The sequence below is a fragment of the Carcharhinus amblyrhynchos genome, chromosome 11 (assembly GCF_965287045.1).
Source record: "Carcharhinus amblyrhynchos chromosome 11, sCarAmb.v2.hapA, whole genome shotgun sequence".
NCBI classification, from domain to species: domain Eukaryota; kingdom Metazoa; phylum Chordata; class Chondrichthyes; order Carcharhiniformes; family Carcharhinidae; genus Carcharhinus; species Carcharhinus amblyrhynchos.
The window spans coordinates 42,148,962-42,172,272 of record NC_137334.1 but is presented as its reverse complement, the minus strand read 5'-3'; the positions used below and the strand labels follow the sequence as shown (position 1 = coordinate 42,172,272).

The following is a 23,311-nucleotide window of genomic DNA, read 5'->3' as shown; positions in this document are numbered from 1 at the left end:
GAATGAGTTCTCCAGATTCTTAGGAAGCACCAACCATTTTTGTTGCCATTGCCTCAATGGCATTACATCTGTGCAACTCATTAGTTGAAACTGAACGTCTGATTTCTTTCACAACCTTTCAGATTTCCCTTAACACTTTCTCTGCCTTGAGGTTGTTTTCTAAATAGTCTCTCAAAAAGCTTCTTCAATCACCTGGCTGAAGTTCATTATTTCTTTTTATCTCAAACCACTGCTGATTTCTCAGATGCTGATCATAGAATCCCTGCAATGCAGGAGGCCATTCAGCCCATCGAACCTGCACCAACAATCTTATCTAGGCCCTATCCCCATAACCCCATGTATTTATTGTGTAATCCCCCTCACACTAAGGGGTAATTTATACAATCACAGAATAGAATCCATACACTGCAGAAGGAGGCCATACAGCCCATTGAATATGCACTGACCACACGATCCCACCCCAGGCCCTATTCCCATAACCTGTCATATTTACCCTGCTAACGCCCCTGACACTAGGTTCGATTTAACATGGCCAAATCACCCTGACCTCCACATCATTGAATTGTGGGAGGAAACCAGAGTGCTCAGAAGAAACCCACGCACAAATGTGCAAACTGCACACAGATAGTGACCTGAGGTCAGAACTGAAGGCAGGTCTATGGCGCTGTGAGGCAACAATGCTAAGCACTATGCCACTGTGATATTTCCCATGAAACAATTCCTGTGTAGTTGACCACAGCGATTACTAAACAGATAAGCTGATAGCTTGGAAATGCTCCATGTGACAGGATACATAATTTAGATAGAACAACAGATTTCACAGAAGTAAAATTTTAGGTACTTTGACACAGACTTGAAGTTTCAGTTACTGTGATAACCCTGAGACGTGGGGAATCTAGGACTCAAGGACTCAGAATACGAGTGCTCGTGGTGATAGGTAATTACCTAAACAGGGGCTGAACACCCTATTCCCATTACGTTTTAAACATGTACATAGTGGACCAAATAAAATCCACTTTTTGAAAATATATCAATTAGCGTAAGAATTGTCAAAAATTATTAGCTATAATTGCACTGATGAAAAATGTCCAAAGCCAAATTAGGAATTTCCTTGCATCAAAGTTAATTTTACATCATTGAAAAGATAACCTAATGTTTACTCAAAAATACTTGAATAATTGCAGAAGATTTGATACATGCAAGAATGAAATGAACTAGTTAACACTCAAACAAGGATGTTCTAGACATACATTAATCTTGCCATTTCTTATGTTTTAGGAGGTTGCTTCAGAAATAGTCAAAAGTAAGAAGTACTCCAATGCACATGTTCAGCAAATAAACTAGTAGCTGCATTGGTAAGTTTGTATGCAGCTTTTTATCCAAGTCATGTTTTTGGAAGCCAGTTTTGGAAGGTGGTTCTGGTCTTAAAAACATGACTTATTTATTTATAGGTAGTCACAGTGTTGATTTTTGCTCCCACAAACTAGTGTTTAAATTACATATAAATACTACTAAAAAGTGAGTTATAAAAACCGTTCCAAGATAGCAATTCTCTGCAAAGTGAAAACAAGCAGTAGGAACAAAGAATCACAAAGTTGTGAATAGATTTTCTTCTCAGTTTCATTAATTCTCCAAGAACAGGCTGTTTCTAAGTGACTCAAAGAAACAACTCTGAAGAACTAGAGCAAACAGCGCAGACGATATATCATACAAGAGTCTCAAAAGTGGTCAGGCCAGAGAACAAGGAGCTACAGGACTATCTATCTAGAGCAAATACTATACGTGAGACCAGCAATTACACAAATCACTGAAATAGATCCAAACTACAACAGTTTTTGGATTTTCACTATGTAAATACTGAAGTTACAGAAGTCATACTTTCACAACACAGTCAAACACTCTTGCATTAAGGAAGTTACATTTTATTTATTTTTTTATATAAAGCAAAAGAAGTGAACAAAATCATAATACATTTTCAATTATTTCATTGACTAGCCAAATGTAATAAAGTTATAAAATAAGTACTGTACTTGCAACAGAAGAAACATTAGCTTACTCGAATACAATCTTTAATTCTATGAAAGATCTTCAATTTAATAGCAAATAAGATATCTGCATATATAAATAAAATGTGCAGTATTTACAAAACTATACAGGAACACTAACAGAAAAGAGGTGTGATAAGCAGTAGACAAATAATCAAAATAAAAACACTGGAGAAAAGATCATTTAGAGTCAATTTGCAGCCATTACCTCTGTTTCATCTCTAAGCCACCAACTGCCATTAAAAATAGCTTTAGTTAGTTTTCTTTTGCATAGGAGACTCAATAACATATTAAAAAGATCTCATTTGCAATTCATACAAGTTTGTTTTTCTTAAAAAAAGGTCCAATAAAACAAAGCCTTTGGAATTTTATTCTCTCTTTATCTCAAGTTTCTTGCTCCTTGGAACAAGGAATACACTGCCATCACTGGTCTGCTGCAGCGAGTATTCACTGGGAGAATACGAATTTCCATCTTCATCTCGGAGCATACTAAAAACCTCATGATACAGATTGTTCAGCTGCTGTTTGATTTGGTGCAGGTTTTTGGCATGTTCCCCCTTTTCTTGCAGAAGCTCCTCCTTCTCATCTTTAAGTTGATCCAGATCATGTTCAAGACCCACTATGTTTTCTAGTTTGCGCTTGCGGCAATTCTGAGCTGCTACCTTGTTTTTGCCACGGCGACGGATATCACGGATGAGAGCAAGCTGGGCCTCACCCAGCTGATACTTGGACACCATTTCATTGAAATCATCAACAGGAAGGTTAACAATCTTTCTGACAGAGAAAGGGACATTCAGTGCTTTAGCCCGTTGCTCATCCCTGGTGAGTCGAGCTTCCATTCGTTTGGAATACTTGTCTTTGGTAAATGGAGCTTTATTGTGACCAGGACCCACTGGTAGATCATCCTTTAGTCCTTTGTCGTAAAGGTTCAGACTGGTATTTGACTGTGTAAGATCATGAAGAGAGGGTGCCTGATAGTTACTGTCATTTTGAAACTGCATTGGGTATAGCTCAGCAAATTCAGGCTGAACACTCCCAGAACTGCTTTCCATGTCATCCACATCAGAATCACTGTAACCATGAGAAGCATCTCCACAAAGAGATGACTGCATTGAATTACCTGGAGAGGCTCCACCAGGGCTTGAGCCCATAGACAAGCCAGAGTCTGAATCAAGAACCTCACGCAAATTTTGTGGCTGCTTACACTCAAGATCTTTGTTCATTTCCAACTGAGATATGTTGATTTGTTTGAGAAGAGGGTCATCTAGAATGCCAGTAAGTGACTCATTCATATTGTCACCTTGGGAAATGTTGCTACCTCTCTGAGTATTCAGGGATGTAGAGAAAAACAAGTCATTGAAATGATTACTATTGAATGAAAGGTTCATGCTATCTGAGACATTTGGTTTGGGCTGGAAGAGAGTGAGGCTTTCGGATGGCAGTATCTCTTCATAGGGACCATCAAAGAGAGAGAGAAAACTGGTGTTACTGCCTGACACATGATCAGCTGGCAGAGTCGCACTGAAGCTGAAGCTGTCATTTTGCACTTCAGGAGTTTTACTCTTGGAAGTATATCCAGTAGATCCAACATTAGTAACATTCTCATTCTGCATATATAAACACTGTGGGGGAAGAACACAAACATGTAAGTTTCAAATTTCACCCCTCACCTCTTAAGGATGTTGTCTGAAGGGTCTACGATTTATGAAAGTGTTTAACAGGGCAAACGTGGAGAAAGTTTTCCACTTGACTAAATCGTGGGACCATTACAGCGCATTTATTAGTTACTATGAATTCAGCAGAAACGTCTTTACTGAGGGTTGTTAGATTGTGCAACTCACTACCTCCATGGTTCTGCAAATAGCATAGATGCATTTAAGGTAAACTACATAAAAAATATGAAGGAGACATGGATCGAGGAGATGGTGGGAGGAAGGCCATGTGCAGCATTAATCCCTGCACAGAGCAGCTCAGTCGATTAGCCTGTTTCTGTGCACGGTGGTGTAGAAAATTTAAATAAGAACTGTTCCAACTAGTCAAAAAGTCAACAAAAAAAAAAACAAAATCAATGCAGCATGGTGGACCCAGGTTCAATTCTGGTCTTGGCATTTTGTATGTGTCAGTGTGGGTTTCCTCCCACACTCCGAAAGATGTGCAGGTTAGGTTGAATGGCCGTGCTAAATTGCCTTTTAGTGTCAGGGGATTGGCAGGATAATTATGTGGGATTACAGGGATAGGGCTTGGGTGGGATTGTCTTCAGTGCAGGCTCGATAGGCCAAATGGCCTCCTTCTGGACTGTAGGGATTCTATATTTAGACTGGGAATAACCCTGCCTGGTAAATATTCAAAGACAAAATAAGGAACTGCCTGAAATTCAATAAAATTATTGTCCTGCTTAAAAGGGCAAGTGCAAGAAACAAGGACATTCTCAAATAAACGTCCATTTGTTAAGGATACTAAGAATACAATAAATGATTAGCCCCCAAAAATTCAAATATTAGAAGATCCTGATGCCATTAGTTTGGTTATCTTAATAAAAGAATGTAAAGTTTTCTACAGCAAATGCATAAAGCCAGTGGCAGCCAATAACAAATGGTGATTTTACTGCATTGGATGTGTTTCGCAAATCAAGAGTGTGAAAGGTTTTCCCAGGGACCTAATTTTAATGTTGAAAAGTTATAATTAAGACACAAAGACGAAACATAAATCCAGGATATTTCTCATCCACTTGTGTTCCTTCCCCTTTAAATAATTATACTTGTTGTGCTATCAACTTAGTATGGCCTAGTCTCAACTTTCAAAATAAAACATAGCTTCTGTAAATCAGAAGGCAGTAAAGCCTGTATATAACCATCTAATTGCCTACCCATCCCCCCCCACCCCTCTTGATTGTCTCAACTAGTACTACACATTATGATTAAATCCTGCAAATCAAATGTAGAAACACTCTACAGGATGAAAGCTTTTACTGTTTAAAATGTCTAGTTATCTACATTTAGGAGCATGCACACACGCAAATTAGGGTCACATAATATACATCTGAAGAAAAAAAGTAAACTGAGCCGAACCCTGAATTTCAGATTAATATCCTTAGAAACAATGACTGGTTTGTTCTGTGAACAAATGGTTTATTACAGGTCTGAATTCTTTGGTGTTTATTACATCCATGCTCCCTCTATTATCAAGCACTGAATTCAGCTATTGTATGTACCTGAAGTTCTGGGATTGACAGTAGCTCTTGCCAGGTTTGCTCCAGGTCCTCCAGAGAGTCGGAATCAAGCGATGTGGATGTAAGCATTGAAGTAGTTCCTTGCTGTGTCTGATGAGGAGACATTGGTTGCGGACTGTTCTGAGCTGGAACTGGAGGTTCAAGTGCAACTGTACGAGACTAGAAACAATTTTTTTTTTTAAAACTTAGAAGTTCACTTTGTTGCTGTCCAACCCTTCCTGTCACCCCTACATTTCCTGAGTTATGTTGCAAACATTTCAGTGGAACTATAAGTTCCCTGAATTCCTATGGCCTCATTTCCTCACAAGCTTCCACACTGTTTCGTTATTATGGCAGGAACAGTAAAATCAGAAGACAAATCCTGTCCTGTATCCATAAGTTATACAGGACAAGTTTTGCATTTCTATAAATCCACCAATAGCCAAAGTACTACTTACTTAAGAAACATCCGAATTATATATTAATGCCTGTTCTTACAGCACAACTAAAATCACATGCTTTGTAACCACAGGAACAAACATCATCAACACTTCGTACACAGTTATATTAAAATATTAGGAGTCCAGCAAACAGCACCTTTCTAGGAATTTCAGTTGGACGATAGGACTGGTAAGAAAAAAACTCACCTCTATGTCCTCTACAAATGGAAATGACTCTGCGAGAAGCTGCATGCATTCATCAAACGACAAAGCTCCATCATCTCTCTCTGTTGTCTTTGCAGTCTAAATTAAAATTGGTCAGCAACCAAATATAAAAAGTTTGGGGAAAGAAGAAAAAAAATAAGGTTTAGTATGATGTTTTTGTGTATTTAGGGAACTAAGAATTAGACGTACTACTAAGTTAGCTCTAGTGGAACAGCAAAGTAGTTCCTCAGGTTTGAGCTGTGTTTCATACAGAGCTGTTAAAGTCTTTGTACCTGTGCAGGTTCTGTAATTCCTCTGGGGATTTCAGGTTCACTGTGCTTTGCTGGACGAATGGCAACAAATTCACCTGTCTCTTCATCTAGCTGCAGCTGCGCCAGGAGAGCCTTCTCTTGTTCTTTCTGCAACTGCTCCTGCTTTTCCTTCTCAACTTTCTTCTGCTTCTCTAGCTCATACTCCTTTTGTCTGTAGTTATAATCAAAATCTTCACGGACAACGCCAAGGTCTATGTCCTGCCTCCACAGAATGTCAATTAAATCAATGTTCTGTTTAAAAGAATTAAAAAAAAAGTAAGTCAAATTAAAAGTGCTGGAGCGAACTGCATCAATGCATTTGCGTCACAGGTACAAACATAAATAACCCCATAGGTTGGTTATACATATATCGGTCTGATGGTTGTGGAAATACTTAACCATTTCATAACCAAGCTTTTTTCCCCCCAGGGTGTAAGAGTCAATTACTAGGGGGCATAGGTTTAAGGTGCAAGGGACAAGATTTAAAGAAGATTATGAGGCAGGTTTTTTTTTAAAAAACATAGAAGGTGCTGGGTGCCTAGAACTTGCTGCCGGGGGAGGTAGTGGAAGCAGATATGATAGTGATTTTTAAGGGGCATCTTGACAAATACATGAATGGGACGGGAACAGAGGGATACGGTCCCAGAAGGGCTGGGGGTTTAAGTACAGTAGGGCAGTATGGTTGGCACAGGCTCGGAGGGCCGAAGGGTCTGTTATGTGCTGTAATTTTCTCTGTTATATTTCACACTCTCCCACGATACCGAGGATTAGTACCACATAGGTATTGGCTGCTAAGCAAAATGAAAATGCTTTGTAGTGCATCAGATAGAAATACCCACGATTTTCAGTCTCAAACAAAAATCAATCCAAAAATGCACAGCTGTGTCTCAAAGAATTTCTGTCAATAAACATTTTAAAATTGCCTCAATTTCAGGTGACAAACTCAAAGGTTTTTTTTCCCTGATTTGCAGTATGTGCCAACGTTGTCCACAATCTATAGTAATTGATTCAAGTTTTATGACTTCTACTTTTCAAATTTAAGTATTTGCCTTCTTAATTCATTCCAAATACTTTAACAGGTCTGTAATTTGACTCCAGGATTGCACAGCCAAGGGCATACAGCATGCTGTTGCAAGGAATGAAACTGACAACCATTATTTTTAAAATTCAACATGGGCAAGAACTAAAAGATATTTCTGGTGAGAATGGAGAGCAAAGAGAGACATGTGGTATGCAATTTATGAAAGTCCATGTTTCTGAGCAGAAAGCAATTAGTTCCTAATTTAAAGCACTTTTTAAATGTGCGCATGCAGAGCTATAGTAAAATGAATATAAAGGAACTGGCACTTCACATTACTTCAAATACAAAAGGTCAGGTCTAGTACTTTCAGACTTTGAAGTAAATAAACCTTTTCTCCCTGCATACAGCCAACTGAAAATAAAATTCAAAGCTTCTGACAGAATAGGATTTTAAAACTGTCACAAACTAGCTTCAGTACTTGATTTGACAAGCAAGTGCAGCAATTAATATTTAAAATGACAGCATGTCATTTTAGAGAAAATAAGGGAGCAGGGAGCTAAAACTCATGAAATACAAAAGCTATCTTTGTATTCCAAGTATTTGGTCACCTGGGTGACCAAAGGTACTCCTGTTAAATTAAGTCCCTGTTTAACTTCATTGCAAGTTTTATACACATAACCTATGCTATATTGAAAAATTGGAAACTTTAAAATGTACATTTCAAACATTTAGTATTTTAACATGAATAGAGGCAAGCATTTTCATGAAAAATACACAATATACAGTTCACCTGTACTCCATTCCTCTTCAGTAAGCCAATACCCTAATGCAAACCTTGCCATTTACAGCTAAAAGGAAACAGTAGACAATTCATGTATTATGAAAGCCTGAACAGAAGGCATCTTCATTTCCTTGATTGCTCAATATATTGCATCATCTTACTGGAAGAGAGGCAGTGTTCTGCCTCTTAGTCCACTAGGGAAATGCCCACTCTGCCCTGTTACCACAAGAATGAGTTGATTTGCATACCATCTAGGATGGAAGGAGGAATAAGAGAGGAGTAAAACAAGCAGATTAACTGTTCTGTGCATCTGCTAACTCAAACTGCAGCACATTAGATTTGAGCTATTCCTCCCTATTTATTGTCTCCTATATGAGGTTAGCTGACCACTGCAGTCTGTACGCTAGTGTATGATAGCATATCCTAATTGAGTTGACCTCAAATTCTTATATTGTTCCAGAAGGAAGAGTGAAGAAACTGCACAAATGTATAGAAACTTGCTTTCTAGGCAGCTGCCCTCCATATTCTGATAGCTAATTATTTTTAAGTAAAGAAATCACATGCAAGGCCCAAATGAGGCAAGAAAATGCAAACATAGGAATGAGGAGGAGTAGGCCACTCAGCCACTTGAGTCTATTCTACCATTCAATAAGGTAATGGCTGATCTGCTTGTAACTTCAACCCACATTACCCAGGTAAACCTTTCACCTCCTTGTTTATCAAGAATCTCTCTGCCTTAAAAATATTCAAAAACTCTGTTTCCATGCCTTTCGAAGTAGAGTTCCAGAGACCCAACACCCTCAGAAACAATTTCTCCTCATTCCAGAGAGATCCCTTATTTTCAAAGTGAGCCCTGGTTCTAGAAATATCTGAGAATGGTCAAATCCAACCATAGCCATTTGTGAAATTAAATTCAAATTCCATAGACCTGATAAATCATGGTTTGGAACCAAGGAAGATCACCATGAAAGTATCAGATTGGTGTTTAAATTCCAACTGATTTACAAATTAAAATTGTGATTTCAAAATCATTTCTCCACTGGCACCTTGCCTTCCACTGCCTGAGGCCCCTAGTCCTGGAATTCCCTTCCTGTACTTCTCCAGCTCTTTCCTCTTTTAATGAAGTTTTGTAAAGCCCAACCTCCAATTAAGTACTTTTCTGTAAAAGTAGAGTGGAGATCAAATTGGCAGAGCAGGCTTGAGGGGCCAAATGGCCTACTCCTAATTCACAGGCTTTTATCAACTCCAGCCTGTTCAAAACTCCTGTTGCTCACATCCTCCAAACCACATCACAATCATGCTTGCTTTGCAACCCTTGTGCTGGCCACACATTTAAAGTTCCCAGTGTTGTATTTAAGTATCTCCATGGCTTTGCAACTCCCTTGATTTTTAGAGCAGGTAGCCATAATTAACCACGTTTCTCATGACAGATCCAAGAATCCTCTTATTTAGGAAATAGTTTAAACCAGAAGACACTGATAAGAAGTACCATATTCACCAAACATGACAACTCTCAATGACATTTTGTCTATGTATTTTACAGTAATGTCCCGCTATTGACATCTACAACCTTAAATCACTAATTACATTTGTTCCATATTTCTCCAAAGTGCATAACTAACTGTTAACCTATTTTCACTAATAGATCCATGTTTAGTATTATCCTCAACATACACCCAGAGCCTCAATATCCATCACTAAATACTCGATGTGTAGTTTATATAAGCCAAATACAATAATCATACCTTACTGACAATAATATTTCATAGAAACATATTTGTTTTAGTTTTAATCCAGGATCCCTCAACATTGTGGTAAAAAATTTCATTTTGTCACAGCTCAGAAGTTCCAGAGATTTAGGATTTCCTAAAGAACAGAATATTAACCAATGTTCACCAAAAGTCAAGTAGTATAGCACAATAAATTTTGTTGATTTCAGTGATATGCACTCACATCAAATGGTCTCATCCAGGCAGTAAATTTTTATGCTTCTCTAATTGTTGCAAAATTTACAGATGCAAAAGATATTTAAAATATTTAATGAAGCCTGAAACTACCAGTCCAGGTTCAAAAAATGCTGCATGTATAAAGTTGAAGGAACAGGAAAGCTAGACATTTAAAACATTCACCTCTATCTGCCTTACTTAAAGAATCTAAGTAAGAGTGTTACGACAATAGACAGCTGGCCTTTTGCAAACAGAAAACATACCAAAACATACTGAAAATGAGAAGGGGTAACAAAAATAATTCACGCATATCTCTTAGGACAAAGCACCACGTTTAAACAAGGAAAATATATCAGCTGCTGCATTAAGTTTGATGATAATAATGAACGTAATGACAGTGCAACTGATTTCTTCAGATTTAAAATGGTCTTCAGACAAAACTCTCAGATTACAGTCACGTCCGTTCCGCTCCCTCTTATCTCCTATTCAAAGCAGCACGGTGGCACAACAGTTAGCACTGCCGCCCCTCAATGCCAGAGACTCAGGTTCAATTCGTGGCTTGGGTCACTGTCTGTGTGGAGTTTGCACATTCTCCCGATGTCTGCATCCAGTTCCCTCCCACATTCTGAAAGACATGCTGGTTAGGTGCATCGGCCATGCTAAATTCTCCCTCAGTATACCCAAACAGGCACCGGAGTATGGCAACTAGGGGATTTTCAAAGCAACTTCATTGCAGTGTTAATGTAAGCCTACTTATGATACTAATAAATAAAATGTATAAAACTTTTATTAACTTTATTCCGAAATATATTGTAATTTGGATGCTTGGGTGAGGGAGAAGAATGCCTGTTAAAGGATTTTTTTTAAACACTCTTCAACTGATTAACCAACTAAATCTGGATCTCCAAATTTAACATTAAACACATCTTTTTCTGAGAATGTAACAATAAAAGCCAAGTTGAGGTAAGTCCGTTCTAATGTAACTAATGCATTAGGTGCATGTTGTGTTCTAATGCACACAACATCGTGGGCCGAAGGGCCTGTTCTGTGCTGTAATGTTCTAGGTTCTATATTAATTAATATTAACAGGAACTTTTTTCAAAAATACTTCACAGTTACCTCAGGCTCGGTTTAGTAACAGCACAGTCATCTGAGTCAGGTGGTTGAGGGTTCACGTCCCGCTCCAAAGATTTCTTAACATACCGAGACTGATATTCAAGTGTTGTACAGACAGACTGCTACATAGTCAACTGTGCCATCTTTCAAATTAGATCCATGATCAGGTTGGCATAAAAGATCCCATGTCACTATGAAAGTCAAGCCTGGAATTGTCCAAATGTCCTAGCCAATATTTATCCTGCAACCAAAGCTAACAAGAGATTATCTAGTTCACTTATCTTATTATTGTTCTGTGAAATTTTCCTGTATAGAAATTGACTGCCATGTTTCCTTGCGTTATAACACAGCTGATAGTTCAAAAGTATTTCATCATCCATGAACTGCTTTCGGTCATGTGGAGGACACAAGCTGCAAATTCTCCAAGTGACCTGCAGTGGCAATCTGGTACACAGAATTGAACCTTCATAACAGAACACAGCTAATGAGATGTTTATTATACAAAGTCTTTGTGAAGGCCTCTGAGAAGTTGGTGGTGAGCTGCATTCTTGAACCACTGCAGACCACATGGTCCAGGCATGCTCACTGTGCCATTAGGAAAGGTATTCTAGGATTTAACCCAACAACACTAAAGAAACAGTAATATAGTTCCAAGTCATAATGGGCATACAACTTGGGAAGAGAACTTGCAAATGACAATGTTCCCATATGTGCTGTTGCCTTTGTCTTTCTAGGTGATACAGGTCATAGGTTTGGAAATTGCTTTTGAGGGACCCTTGGAAAGTGACTGTAGTACATTCTGTGAACGCTTAGGGTGGTCAATGGGGTGCTATTCAAATGGGCTGCTTTACCTTGGATGTTGTCAGTTTTTATTGGAGCTGTACTCAGGCAAATGAATAATATTCAATCACAATCTTGACTTGTGCCATGTACATGGCTTTAGGGAGTTGCTCTCCACAAAATTTCCAACCTCTGACCTATTCTAGCATTTCTGTGGCTAATCCAGCTATTCAATCCAATTTCATAATTCTGCCTCAATTTAAAAACAATTGTTTTCATACATGCTGGGTACAAATATTTTCTCCAAACATTCTATTTACAATAATATTCAAAACAGTAAAACTATTAGGTTTTGGGATATCCTAACAAACTAGACCTTGAGAGTTACAATTGTGGAACAGCAGACATGCAAAATAAAGGTTAGATTTCAAACCTTGCTGAAGGCGGAAGATAATTTAACACTCTAGTAATTTGTCACTTATTATTGCTGCAATAACTTTTCACAAACTCAGCTGGGGCAATTTCCAACTTAGGCTGGGAAATTCCACTTGGGTTAGCAAATAAACATCAGGAAATAACAGAAGATTTTTTGGAAGAGGAAGAGTGAGGGTAGGTGGTCAGGTTTGTCAAAGGGAAAGTTGTAATGGTTCACTGAGGCAAAAAGGTTAAAAACATTGACTGGTAGAAGCCATGATCTCTCAAATCAAGTAAGATGACCTATTGACATGGCTTAATGTAGTTTATTCTTTATTTTGTTTAATTACATAGATAAATGGTGTGGATTAAATGGAGTGAGCTCAGTACAGCTATTTTATATATGTAATCTTACTATAAAATAAATCAGCTCAGCAATTCATGTCTGGCTTTATTTGACTATGTTTCCTCTGTTCACAAGAGAGAAATGCAGAAGAAATTAATATCTTGTTCTGGTAACAGCAGGTGCTTTGTTCCATCCCTGGGTTGTACCATTGCACAAGAGGATATTCAGTTGTTATTGTGGGAGCAACTCCCACAATAACAACTCTCAGATACTTTACAGGTGCAAGATACATACATATTTGACCCAAGAAAGATGCAACAAAAATCTCATCTGAAGGCCACAACAAATATGTTTGAAGATGTCAATAAGTTTGCTTTTGCACATGCAAAAATCAGATATTTCAAACTTACAGGTATCTTGTAAACACACAACCATGGTAAAGCTCATATTGAAATGTTTCAATCCAACACAAATGTAATTAATAAACTTGCTTACAATTTAGTCTTTTTTTATAGTGTCTCATGCATGCATGAGATGGAAAGCATCTATGATATTTTTAGCTGATTTAATTACAACAAATAGAAAAGAAAATGCAGAGGCTCTAGCCAAAGATGAATTATATCACCTGAACTATCAAAACAGACACAGCCTGAATGTAATGAACTTGGACTATTTTCTCTGAATGTGGAGTGCTGACTAAGCATCTTGCTTAAGGAGAGGCACAGAAGTTCAACATTGTCTTCAGGCCCTTTGCAGACCAGGAGCATCAGGTCAACTTTGAAAAGAAAAACTCCTGTTGCTCACCTCGTACCACTCTTCCTCAGATGATGAGCCACTTGGAAGAAGCACAGAGGATAGCAATGGCACAGGTCATACTCTGAATAGGAGTTCTCTGGGTTGGACCACCACTGAGAGCCAGAAAGACAAATCTGCACAACTGGAGCTGTGGAAGGGATAAACCTACCTGATTTCATTCTTACTAATCTTTCTGCTGCCAAAAGGATGAAGCATCCATGAACATCTCCATCCTCCATGATGGCTGAACCTAGCAAGTGAGAGAATACTGAAGCATGCATATCTATTTTCAGCTAGGATTGCTGAGTGCATAATCCATCTCAGCCTCTTTCTGAGGTACCCACCACCAACAACCTACAGTAAATTTAATTCACGCCATGTGTTATCAAGAAATGGCAGAATGTACTGTATACAGCAAAAACCATGGAAGCCAACAACGTCCTGTCAATTTACTAGCCGCATCTCTAGACAAGCATTTCCAATTCAGCTACAACATTGACACCTACTTAAAGTGTAAATTCCCCTTGTATTTTTAAAAACAAGTACTATCAAACAGAACTTAGCACTAACCTGCTCACTGATGCTCAGCTTGGGTTCCACCAGAACCGTTTGTCTCCAGAGCTCTTTGAGTCTGGGTTAAACATGAACAAAAGAGCTGAATTCCAGGGGCAAAGTAACAGTGGATACTAACTTTCAGAGTAAGACAGAATTAACCAAGCAGCCTTTGTAAAATTTGTGTCAATGAGGATCAGGGAAAGTCTCAAGAACAGTGGCACAGCGGTTAACACCGCTGCCTCTCAACGCCAGGGACCTGGTTTCAATTCCGGCCTTGGCTTACTGTCCGCGTGGAGTTTGCACATTCTCCCTGTGTCCGCGTGGGTTTCCGCCAAGTGCTCCGGTTTCCTCTTACAGTCGAAAGATGTGCAAGTTAAGTGAATTGGCCATACTAAATTGCTCTTTAGGCTCAGGGATTAGTAGGGTAAATATGTAGATTTGAGGGTAAGACCTAGGTGTGATTGTTGTCAGTGCAGGCTCGATGGGCCGAATGGCCACATTCTGCACTGTAGGGATTCTATGATACTTGAACTTAATACCCGCCATTGTTGTTTGAGGCCAATGCGCTGAATGTCTTTGCAGGAGCTCCTTGGGGCAGTGTATAAGGCCCAACCATCTTAAATCACTTCATCATTGATCTTCCCTCCAATAGGTGGTCAGAAACGGGGATGCTCTTTCATGCTTGCATGTGTGCAGTTCTATTTTCAAATGTTCAGATACTGAAGTAATCCGTACTTGCCTACAACAATATCTGGGCAACATTCAGGCTTGGGCTTACTAATGGCAAGTAAATTTTGCACTGCACAAGTACCATGAAATGGCCATCTTCAATAAGGAATAATCTGAACATTTTCCTTGATGTTCACTGGCATCATTACTGCCCAATTCCCCACCATCAACATCCTCCAGGTTGCCATTGAACTGAAACTTAACTATACTAGCAATGAAAGTGCTATGGTTACAAAAACATGCTGGGTATTCTGTGTTGACTCTCTAACTTCTTTCAGAAGCCTTTCCACCATAGAAGGCACAAATCAATGCTACGATGAAATACTCTTCAATTGCCTGAGTAAGGCTTCAACAATACTCAAAGCTCAACACCATCCATGGCAAAATAGTCTACTTAATTAGCAACTTTCTACCACCCCAAGCATTCAGCCCTTCCACCACTGAAGTACAAAGATACACTGCATCAGGCCCCTTCAACAGCATACCACAAACCCATGAACAGTACTACCTGGAAGGATAACAGAACACCACCATTTGGAAATTCCCCTCCAAGTCACACATCATTCTGATTTGCACTATACCACCATCCTTTAATTTAAATCACTGGATGAAAATCCTGGAACCCTCTACCTAACAACACTGTAGGAGTATCTTCATCACACAGACTTCAGTGTTTCAGGAGGATGGCTCGCACTCATAAGAACAGTTAAGGATCAACAATAAATGCTGACCTTGCGAGCAATGACTACATCCCATTAAAGAATAACTGCAACTTCAGACATCCTAAAGCACTTCACAGCCAATGAAATAATTTTGAAGTATGGTCACTGTTGTAATGTAGGGAGACATCAGGAACAAACTGGTAGCTGGTATAATCTGCTGATGTGTAATTTAGAACTAGCTATGAACAGAATTATTTAGCTCCCACTATACTATTTTTTGATTTCAATATCAAGACAGATAATGCAAAGAATGTCCGAACTATGCCTAATAATGTTCCTTTAATATAAAAAGGATAAGTATAAGTTGACAATTATCAACTTATTTTTAGAAGAGCAACACCACAGGACTTGCATTCAACACAAAAAGCACTGTTCACTGGGGCAAGTCACCCATGTAATTAAATTGTATAACCTGATACGTGCTCACCCATCACTTAAGTCTGTAGGTGAAAGTTCACATATTGCGTGCAAAAGATTGTACTGCACTAGGTTCAAGTTCATAAAAGTGGCTAATAACTAGACATACATACCCAGCAATGGGATTGGAAATGAAATCTGATCAAGCTAATTTAGCTGGTAAAATCTGCTAGCACGTGTAGTTTACAACAAGCTACGTTTGGATAGGTTTGTCTCCTACTATAATATTTTTTCTCTAAAACAAATCAACCTTGACCAACCACAGTGCATGGTTATTTATAATATCCCACCATAAAGTCAGAGCAATACAGCAGGGAAACAGGTCTTTCGGCTCAACCGTTCCATGCTGACCACAGTGCCCTCCCAGTTAATTCCAATTGCCTGCATTTGGCCATATCCCTCTAATCCTACAGAGACCAGCCATGAAAATTATTTTTCCACAAGTTAGACTTCATTCATCATCAGATCAGTTTGGAGAGATTGTGTTTTTTTTTTAAATACTTCTTTTTCCCTCTACTTATAGACAAATTTACAAAATGGAAGTAGGTAGCCTTTTGGCCCCTCAAGCCTGCTCTACCATTCAAGAAGATCATGACTGATCCATGTGTTCAAATGCTATACTCCCATCTACCCACCAACTGCCCAATAACCTTTGATTTCCTTGCCTAACAAGAATCCAGCTATCTCAGCTTCAAAATAACCAATGACCCCATTTCCACCACCTTCTGAGGTACAGGAGTTCAAAACTGCATAAAAGTCTCCTTGCCTCTGTCCTAAAAGAGTGACCCCTAATTTTAAAAGTGCTTCCTAGCACACTAACATTTTCTACTCATGCACTAGAACACCTAGAACCCCAGCAACTCAGGAATTCTGCAGTCACTCTTCATTTAAGTAATACTTTGCTTTTCTTACTCTTCCTATCAATGTGAATTTCATATTTTCTCACATTAAGACTGGGCAAAAATCTGGCAGGTGAAGTATATCTGTATTGATCTGCAACCTTGAGTCCTCTTCACAACATACATTCCTACCTTTCTTTGTGTCATCTGCAAATTTACTACTGTGCCTTCATTCCTCTCATCCAAGTCATTGATATATAGAAATTCTAAAAAGTTGAGACCCTTACAGGTCTCCACTCGTCACATCCTGCCAATCAGAAAAAGACCAATTTATGCAAACTCTTTTCTACCAACCAATCTTCTATTCATGCCAATCTGTTACCCCCAACACCACGAACTTTTATTTTCCAAAATAACCTTTGATGTGACACCTTATCATATGCCTTCTGGAAATCCAAGTACAGTACATCTACAGGCTCCCCTTCATCCACAGCACAAGTTACTCCTTCAAATAATGCCAATAAATTGGCTAAACGTGAGTTTAGTCTCAAAACCATGTTTGACCCTTCTGCTTATCTTGATTCTCTAAGTGTCCAGCCTTAACTTCCTTAATCAATTCCAGCACTTTCCCCACAACATACGTCAAGCTAACCGGCTGAGTTTCCTGTTTATGGACTTCTTCCTGTGGGTTTATATTTACTACATTCCAGTCTGATGGAATCTTTCCAGAATCCAGTGAATTTTGGAAAATTAACACAAATGCCATCTCTTTTAAACTGTAGGATGATATCCTTCAGAACCCAGAGACTCATCAGCCCATATTACTACCAGTACAGCTTCCTTAGTGATTGTAATTTCACCAAGATTCCCACTCCTTTGCATCTCTTCATTTACAGCTATCACTGGAATTTTTTTGTATCCTTTATCTACTAGAGGTCCAACATTCACATTACTTACACCACTGATGGTAGGTTCATCCTCAAGAAATTTTTATAGTCAGAATATACTTATTCAGAGTATGCTGAAGTATCCCCTTAGATGTTTGCCACTTCTGCTCTATTAATCTACCTCGTAGCCAGGTATAACTATTCACTTCAACTAGCTAATCTAGCTAACTTGATGGAGAAGATCCTGACAGACAGGATTTATGAACATTTGGAGAAGTATAGTATGATCAAAAGTAGTCAGCACGGCTTTGTCAAAGGCAGATTGTGCCTTACGAGCCTGGTTGAGTTTTTTGGAGATGTGACTAAACACATTGACAAAGGAAGAGCAGTAGATGTGGTTTATGTGGACTTCAGCAAGGCATTCGATAAGGTCCCCCATGCAAGGCATTGAGAAAGTGAGCAGGCATGAGATCCAAGGGGACGTTGCTTTGTGGATCCAGAACTGGCTTGCCCACAGAAGGCAGAGAGTGGTTGTAGATGGTCTTTTTCTGCATGAAGGTCGGGCAACAGTGGAGTGCCTCAGGGATCTGTTCTGGGACACTTGTTGTTTGTGATTTTTATAAATGACCTGGATGAGGAAGTGGAGGGATGGGTTGGTAAGTTTGTCGATGACATGAAGGTTGGAGGTGTTGTGGATAGTTTGGAGGGATGTCAGAAGTTGCAGCGTGACATAGATAGGATGCAAGACTGCGTGAAGAAGTGGCAGAAGAACTTCAACCCAAGTAAGTGTGTTGTGGTTCATTTTGGCAAGTCAAATGGGATGAAGGAGTATAACATTAAGGGTAAGACTCTCAGCAGCATGGAAGATCAGAGAATCTTGGGGTCCGGGTTCATAGGACTCTCAAATTGGCTTCGCGGGTAGAGGATGTGGTTAAGAAGGCATATGGCATACTGGCCTTCATCAATCGAGGAACTGAGTTTAGGAGTCGGGAGATAATGCTGCAGCTGTATAAGACCCTGGTCAGACCCCGCTTGGAGTACTGTGCTCAGTTCTGTTCACCTCATTACAGGAAGGATGTGGAAGCCACTGAAAGGGTGCAGAGGAGATTTACAAAGATGTTGCCCGGATTGGGTGGCATGCCTTGTCAGACTAGGTTGAGAGAGCTTGGTCTTTTCTCCTTGGAGAAAAAAAAAGGATGAGAGGTGACCTGATAGAGGTGTATAAGATGTTGAGAGGTATTGATTGGATGGATTCTCAGAGGCTTTTTCCCAGGGCTGAAATGACTGCCACAAGAGGACACAGGTTTAAGGTGCTGGGGAGTAGGTATGGAGGAGATGTCACGGGTAAGTTTTTCACCCAGAAGGTAGTGGGTGCATGGAATCAGCTGCCAGAGGTGGTGGTGGAGGTGGATTCGATACAGTCTTTTAAGAGACTTCTAGATGAGTTCATGGGACTTAGTAGGATTGACGGTTGTAGGTAAACCTAGTAGGTAGAGATATGATCGGCCAAAGGGCCTGCTTGTGCTATAGTTTTTCTATCTAAGTTCTAATCTTGCACTCTCATATATTTGCTCTTATTTAAGTTTAAGATACTAATCTTAGACCCTTTTCCCCTTCAAACTTGTTTTCATAAGAATTCTCTGATTCCTTTTAGCATCATCCTCTCAGCATCTAACCTGTCAAGCTCCATCAGAATCTCATATGTTTCATAAGAACGTAAGAAATAGGAGCAGGAGTAGGCCATCTAGCCCTTCGAGCCTGCCCCGCCATTCAATAAGATCATAGCTGATCTGTCGTGGCTCAGTTTCACATTCCCGCCCTCTCCCCATAACCCTTAATCCCCTCGCTTATCAAAAACCCATCAACCCGCATCTTAAAAATATTTAGCGAGGCAGCCTCCACCACTTCAACGGGCAGAGAATTCCAGAGATTCACCACCCTTTGAGTGAAGAAGTTCCTCCTCAACTCCGTTCTAAACTGTCCCCCCCCCCTTTATCTTGAGGCTGTGCCCCCTAGTCCTACTGTCCTTTCTGAGCGGGAAGAGTCTCTCCACCTCTATCCTATCCATCCCATTCATCATCTTATATGTCTCAATGAGATCTCCCCTCATTCTTCTAAACTCTAACAAGACTAGTTTATTCAGCCTCTCCTCATAGCTCAACCCCCTCAACTCCGGTATCAGCCTAGTAAACCTCCTGTGCGCTCCCTCCAAGGCCAAAATATCCTTGCGTAAGTACGGCGCCCAAAACTGCACACAGTACTCCAGCTGCGGCCTCACCAATGCCCTATACAGCTGCAGCAAGACCTCCCTACTTTTATATTCAATCCCCCTCGCTATGAAGGCCAGCATCCCATTAGCCTTCCTGACCACCTGCTGCACCTGCAGGCTGGGTTTTTGTGACTCATGCACAATATCACTTCTCATTCTTCTAAACTCCAATGAGTACAGTCCGAACCTGCTCAACCTATCTTCATAAGGCAAACCCTTCTTTCCAGGATCAGCCTAGTGAACCTTCAAATTTAAAAGCTAGGAGCAGGAGTAGGCAATAGTGAATTCCTTCCAATGCAAGTATATCCCTCCTTAAATAAAGTGACCAAAACTGTACATAGCAAGTTTGACCACAATATGGTCTGTCCCATTATCCAAAAAATTAATATAAATCGAACAGTCTAGCCCCAGCACTGATCCCTGTAGCATATGAACAGTTACAGTGTGCTATCCTGACAGTGACCTATTTGTCCAACTCTTTGGTTTTAGTTAGACAGTTCTCCAACCATGTTAATATATCATCCTCACTACCATAAATTCTTCTCGTCTTGGAACTTTTTACATGGCATCTTATTGAATACCTTTTGGAAACATAAATACACTACATTGACTAGTTTGCCATTATCCATCCTGCTTGTTACATCCTCAAAGAACTCTAATAAATTGGGAAAACACAATTTCTCTTTCACAAAACCATGTTGATGCTGCCTGATTGTATTCTGATTTTCTAAGTGTCCTGCCCATTATCTTTATTAATGGCTCCTCGCATTTTCCCCAGAAAATACATTAGGCTAATTGGCCTATAGTTTCCTGCTTGTTGCCTTCCTCCTTTCTTGAACTGAGGTGTTACGTTTGTGGCTTTCCAAAACACCAGGACATTTCCAGAATCTGAGAATTTTAAGATTACAACCAATCCACCCACTATCTCTGCAACCATGTCCTTTAAAACCTAGGATGCAGGCCATTAGGTCTAGATACGCGTACCTCTACCACATTATCCTTATCTGCCCCTTTCCATTACTCAACTAAAAGCTCAATTTGGTCAAACATGATTTGGATTTAGCAAATCTGTGCTGGTTTTCATTTTCAAACTCATTTTTCCAGATGTCAATTAATGTTGTCCTGAATTAATATCTCTAAAAGATTTTCCCACCAATGATTGTGTCCAGAACCTACGTAATTTCTACCTGTCCTAATAGTTCATGTGGCTAATGTCAAATTACGTTGACAACGTTCCTTTGAAGCACCTTGGGATATTTTATTACATTAAAGAACAATTAGTTACAAATTGTTAGTGTTGGATAAAAGCACACAAACTGATTTCTGACCCTCTAGGCAAGTTTTTTTTTAACAGCACTTTTTAAAGAGGACATGTGAACTGAGTTATGGTAAAAGTCCCAAGTTGTTCAATCTGAATACAAAATTTAACCTGTACAAATCCTTCTGATTGAAAAAGGAAAAAAAAACATAGTTGAACACATTCTGCATTGAACCAATGCCGACATGACTGATCCTCAAGTCTCACTTGGTAACTTAGCCAAGGTAAACTTAGAACAACTGTGAATCTTCCAACAAGATCAAAAATAATCACAGATTAAAAATTTTCAGGCGTGGAGAAACTGATAAATTAAAATACCTTTCCTGGTCAGTCAGGAAATAATAGGATGCCCATAAAGCCTCTTCCATTCTTTATAAACTTCTTTATTGTTTGTTTAGTCCACTTTCATTCTTTACTTCATATGATAAATACAGGGAGTTGAGTTAATAGTTATTTATCCAATCAAAATTTATTTTAAACCTATAGATCCAGTAGGGATGAGATGGGCCAAATGGCCTCTATCAGTGCTGCAAGTATTCTGTGATTTCTATCTGAAGCTCATGACCTTCACCGTACAGAAAAATTTCACAATATCACGCAAACTAGTCAAGACATTAATCATTAACTATGAGAAAAAATGTTGTTCTACAATTGCTGTAATTCATACTAAGGGTCAGACGAATCTTAGCCAAACACAGATGTAACATGCACGTGACAGCTCAATCAATTGTGATATCAGGGCAAATAAGGGAGGAACAATTGGTTTGACAGGTTATGGGAGGAGGTGGAAGGAGAGAGTTTGAAGGAGTAAGAATGTCTTTATCACTACTTTTGCTGAATATCTGATAAGCAGAACCTTTTCAGGCAAGCCAGTTTTGTTTTTTTTGGCCTGCTTTCAGTTACAGTAAAAGCCAGTGGGTGGAGACAAGATCAGAGCTTGGGATCAGCTGGAAACCTCAAGGGGTCAGGCGACAGCCAACCTCCAAAGCCTTACAGAAAGTCACAAGACTAGAAACGCAGCGCCGAACCACACACACAAGTTACCATAGCCGGGTGAAACATGAGGAAACCCACAATCACCTTGCAGTCAACCTTTTCACAATACAGTAATACTGTTATTACTAAGGTTACACTAGAATGACTTTGCACAATTTGCAATAAGTTTGGCGCAGGATCGGAAACAACCCTGCTGGTGAACGCCCAGCTTCCAATGTTCCAGAGTAACCCAGGTTCAAAAAATATGTCGGGGGAGTGTGGAGGAAGTTAAATCCAACCAGCAGAATGGGAAGGAGGGAAGGAAGGGAAGGAGGGAAGGAAGGGAGGGAGGGAGGAATGACACCGATCCCAAACTACTCACCCAACTTGCTTTAACCACAAGAACCTGTACATTTTAACGTAAATGGATCTCTGCCACATTGAGGACCTTTGGTGTCAGGCGATCGGATTAAACTATCTGGAAGTTGACTACTTCGCTAAGTATTTTCCGTCTCCCTCCCTCCCTGAATTATTCCAAACTGCTGTCCTGCTCCTCACCCTATGGGTGAGGGAGTTGCTGCGGGGAGTACCTGCTGCTGCTGCTGCTGTACCGGCGGCCGCTCGATCTCCATCACCGCTGTCCCCAGTCACCGCTGATCACCCGGCCCGATCTCCCAGCTCTTGTGACGCGCACTTCCCCCTCGAGCAGCGCGAGACTCGCCTCGCCCCCTCGCCGCCCCGCCCATCGCCCGCCGAACCCAACCGACAGCCGCGTCCGCCTGTCAATCACTCCTCATGTCCCGCCCCATCCCTCCGCCATTCGCCCGTGGCCCCTTGTCAATCATCGATCCCTTCCACCCAGTCCGCCGCACGTCCTTGTCAATTCCCCCGCGGCCCCCCCCCCCCCCTTCGTTTTCCGACTGTGTCGATCAGAATGTGGCCCCGGTGCAACCTGACTGTCTGAGCAGAGACTGGGAGGGTACGTGGGGTGACAGCCAGAGTCAATACCGGCTGGGATGTCTGCACTTCTCACTGACCTCAACCCAAATCCCCTCATCCACAGCCACCATTCACAATCACAAGGAAATCCACGTCCAACAACCGACAGCTTGTAATCTCCAATTATAAGTACGCAATTAATTTTTATGCCATCACCCGTATCACTAATAATGCGGGCCATTATTAGAATCAGA

The 23,311-nt window shown here is 40.1% G+C and overlaps 1 protein-coding gene across 1 annotated transcript; it reads right to left on the bottom strand.

Moving 5' to 3' along the window:
• Positions 1-1,906: 1,906 nt before the first annotated feature.
• On the bottom strand, positions 1,907-22,788 carry LOC145350065 (nuclear factor erythroid 2-related factor 2-like). The gene is made up of 5 exons (XM_080198914.1): positions 22,709-22,788; positions 6,191-6,460; positions 5,901-5,996; positions 5,257-5,433; positions 1,907-3,667 (listed from the first exon to the last, which is right to left on the bottom strand). Exons 1-5 carry the CDS (start codon positions 22,748-22,750, stop codon positions 2,414-2,416), a joined length of 1,839 nt encoding a protein of 612 aa, XP_080055040.1. The 5' UTR covers positions 22,751-22,788; the 3' UTR covers positions 1,907-2,413.
• Positions 22,789-23,311: the final 523 nt, after the last annotated feature.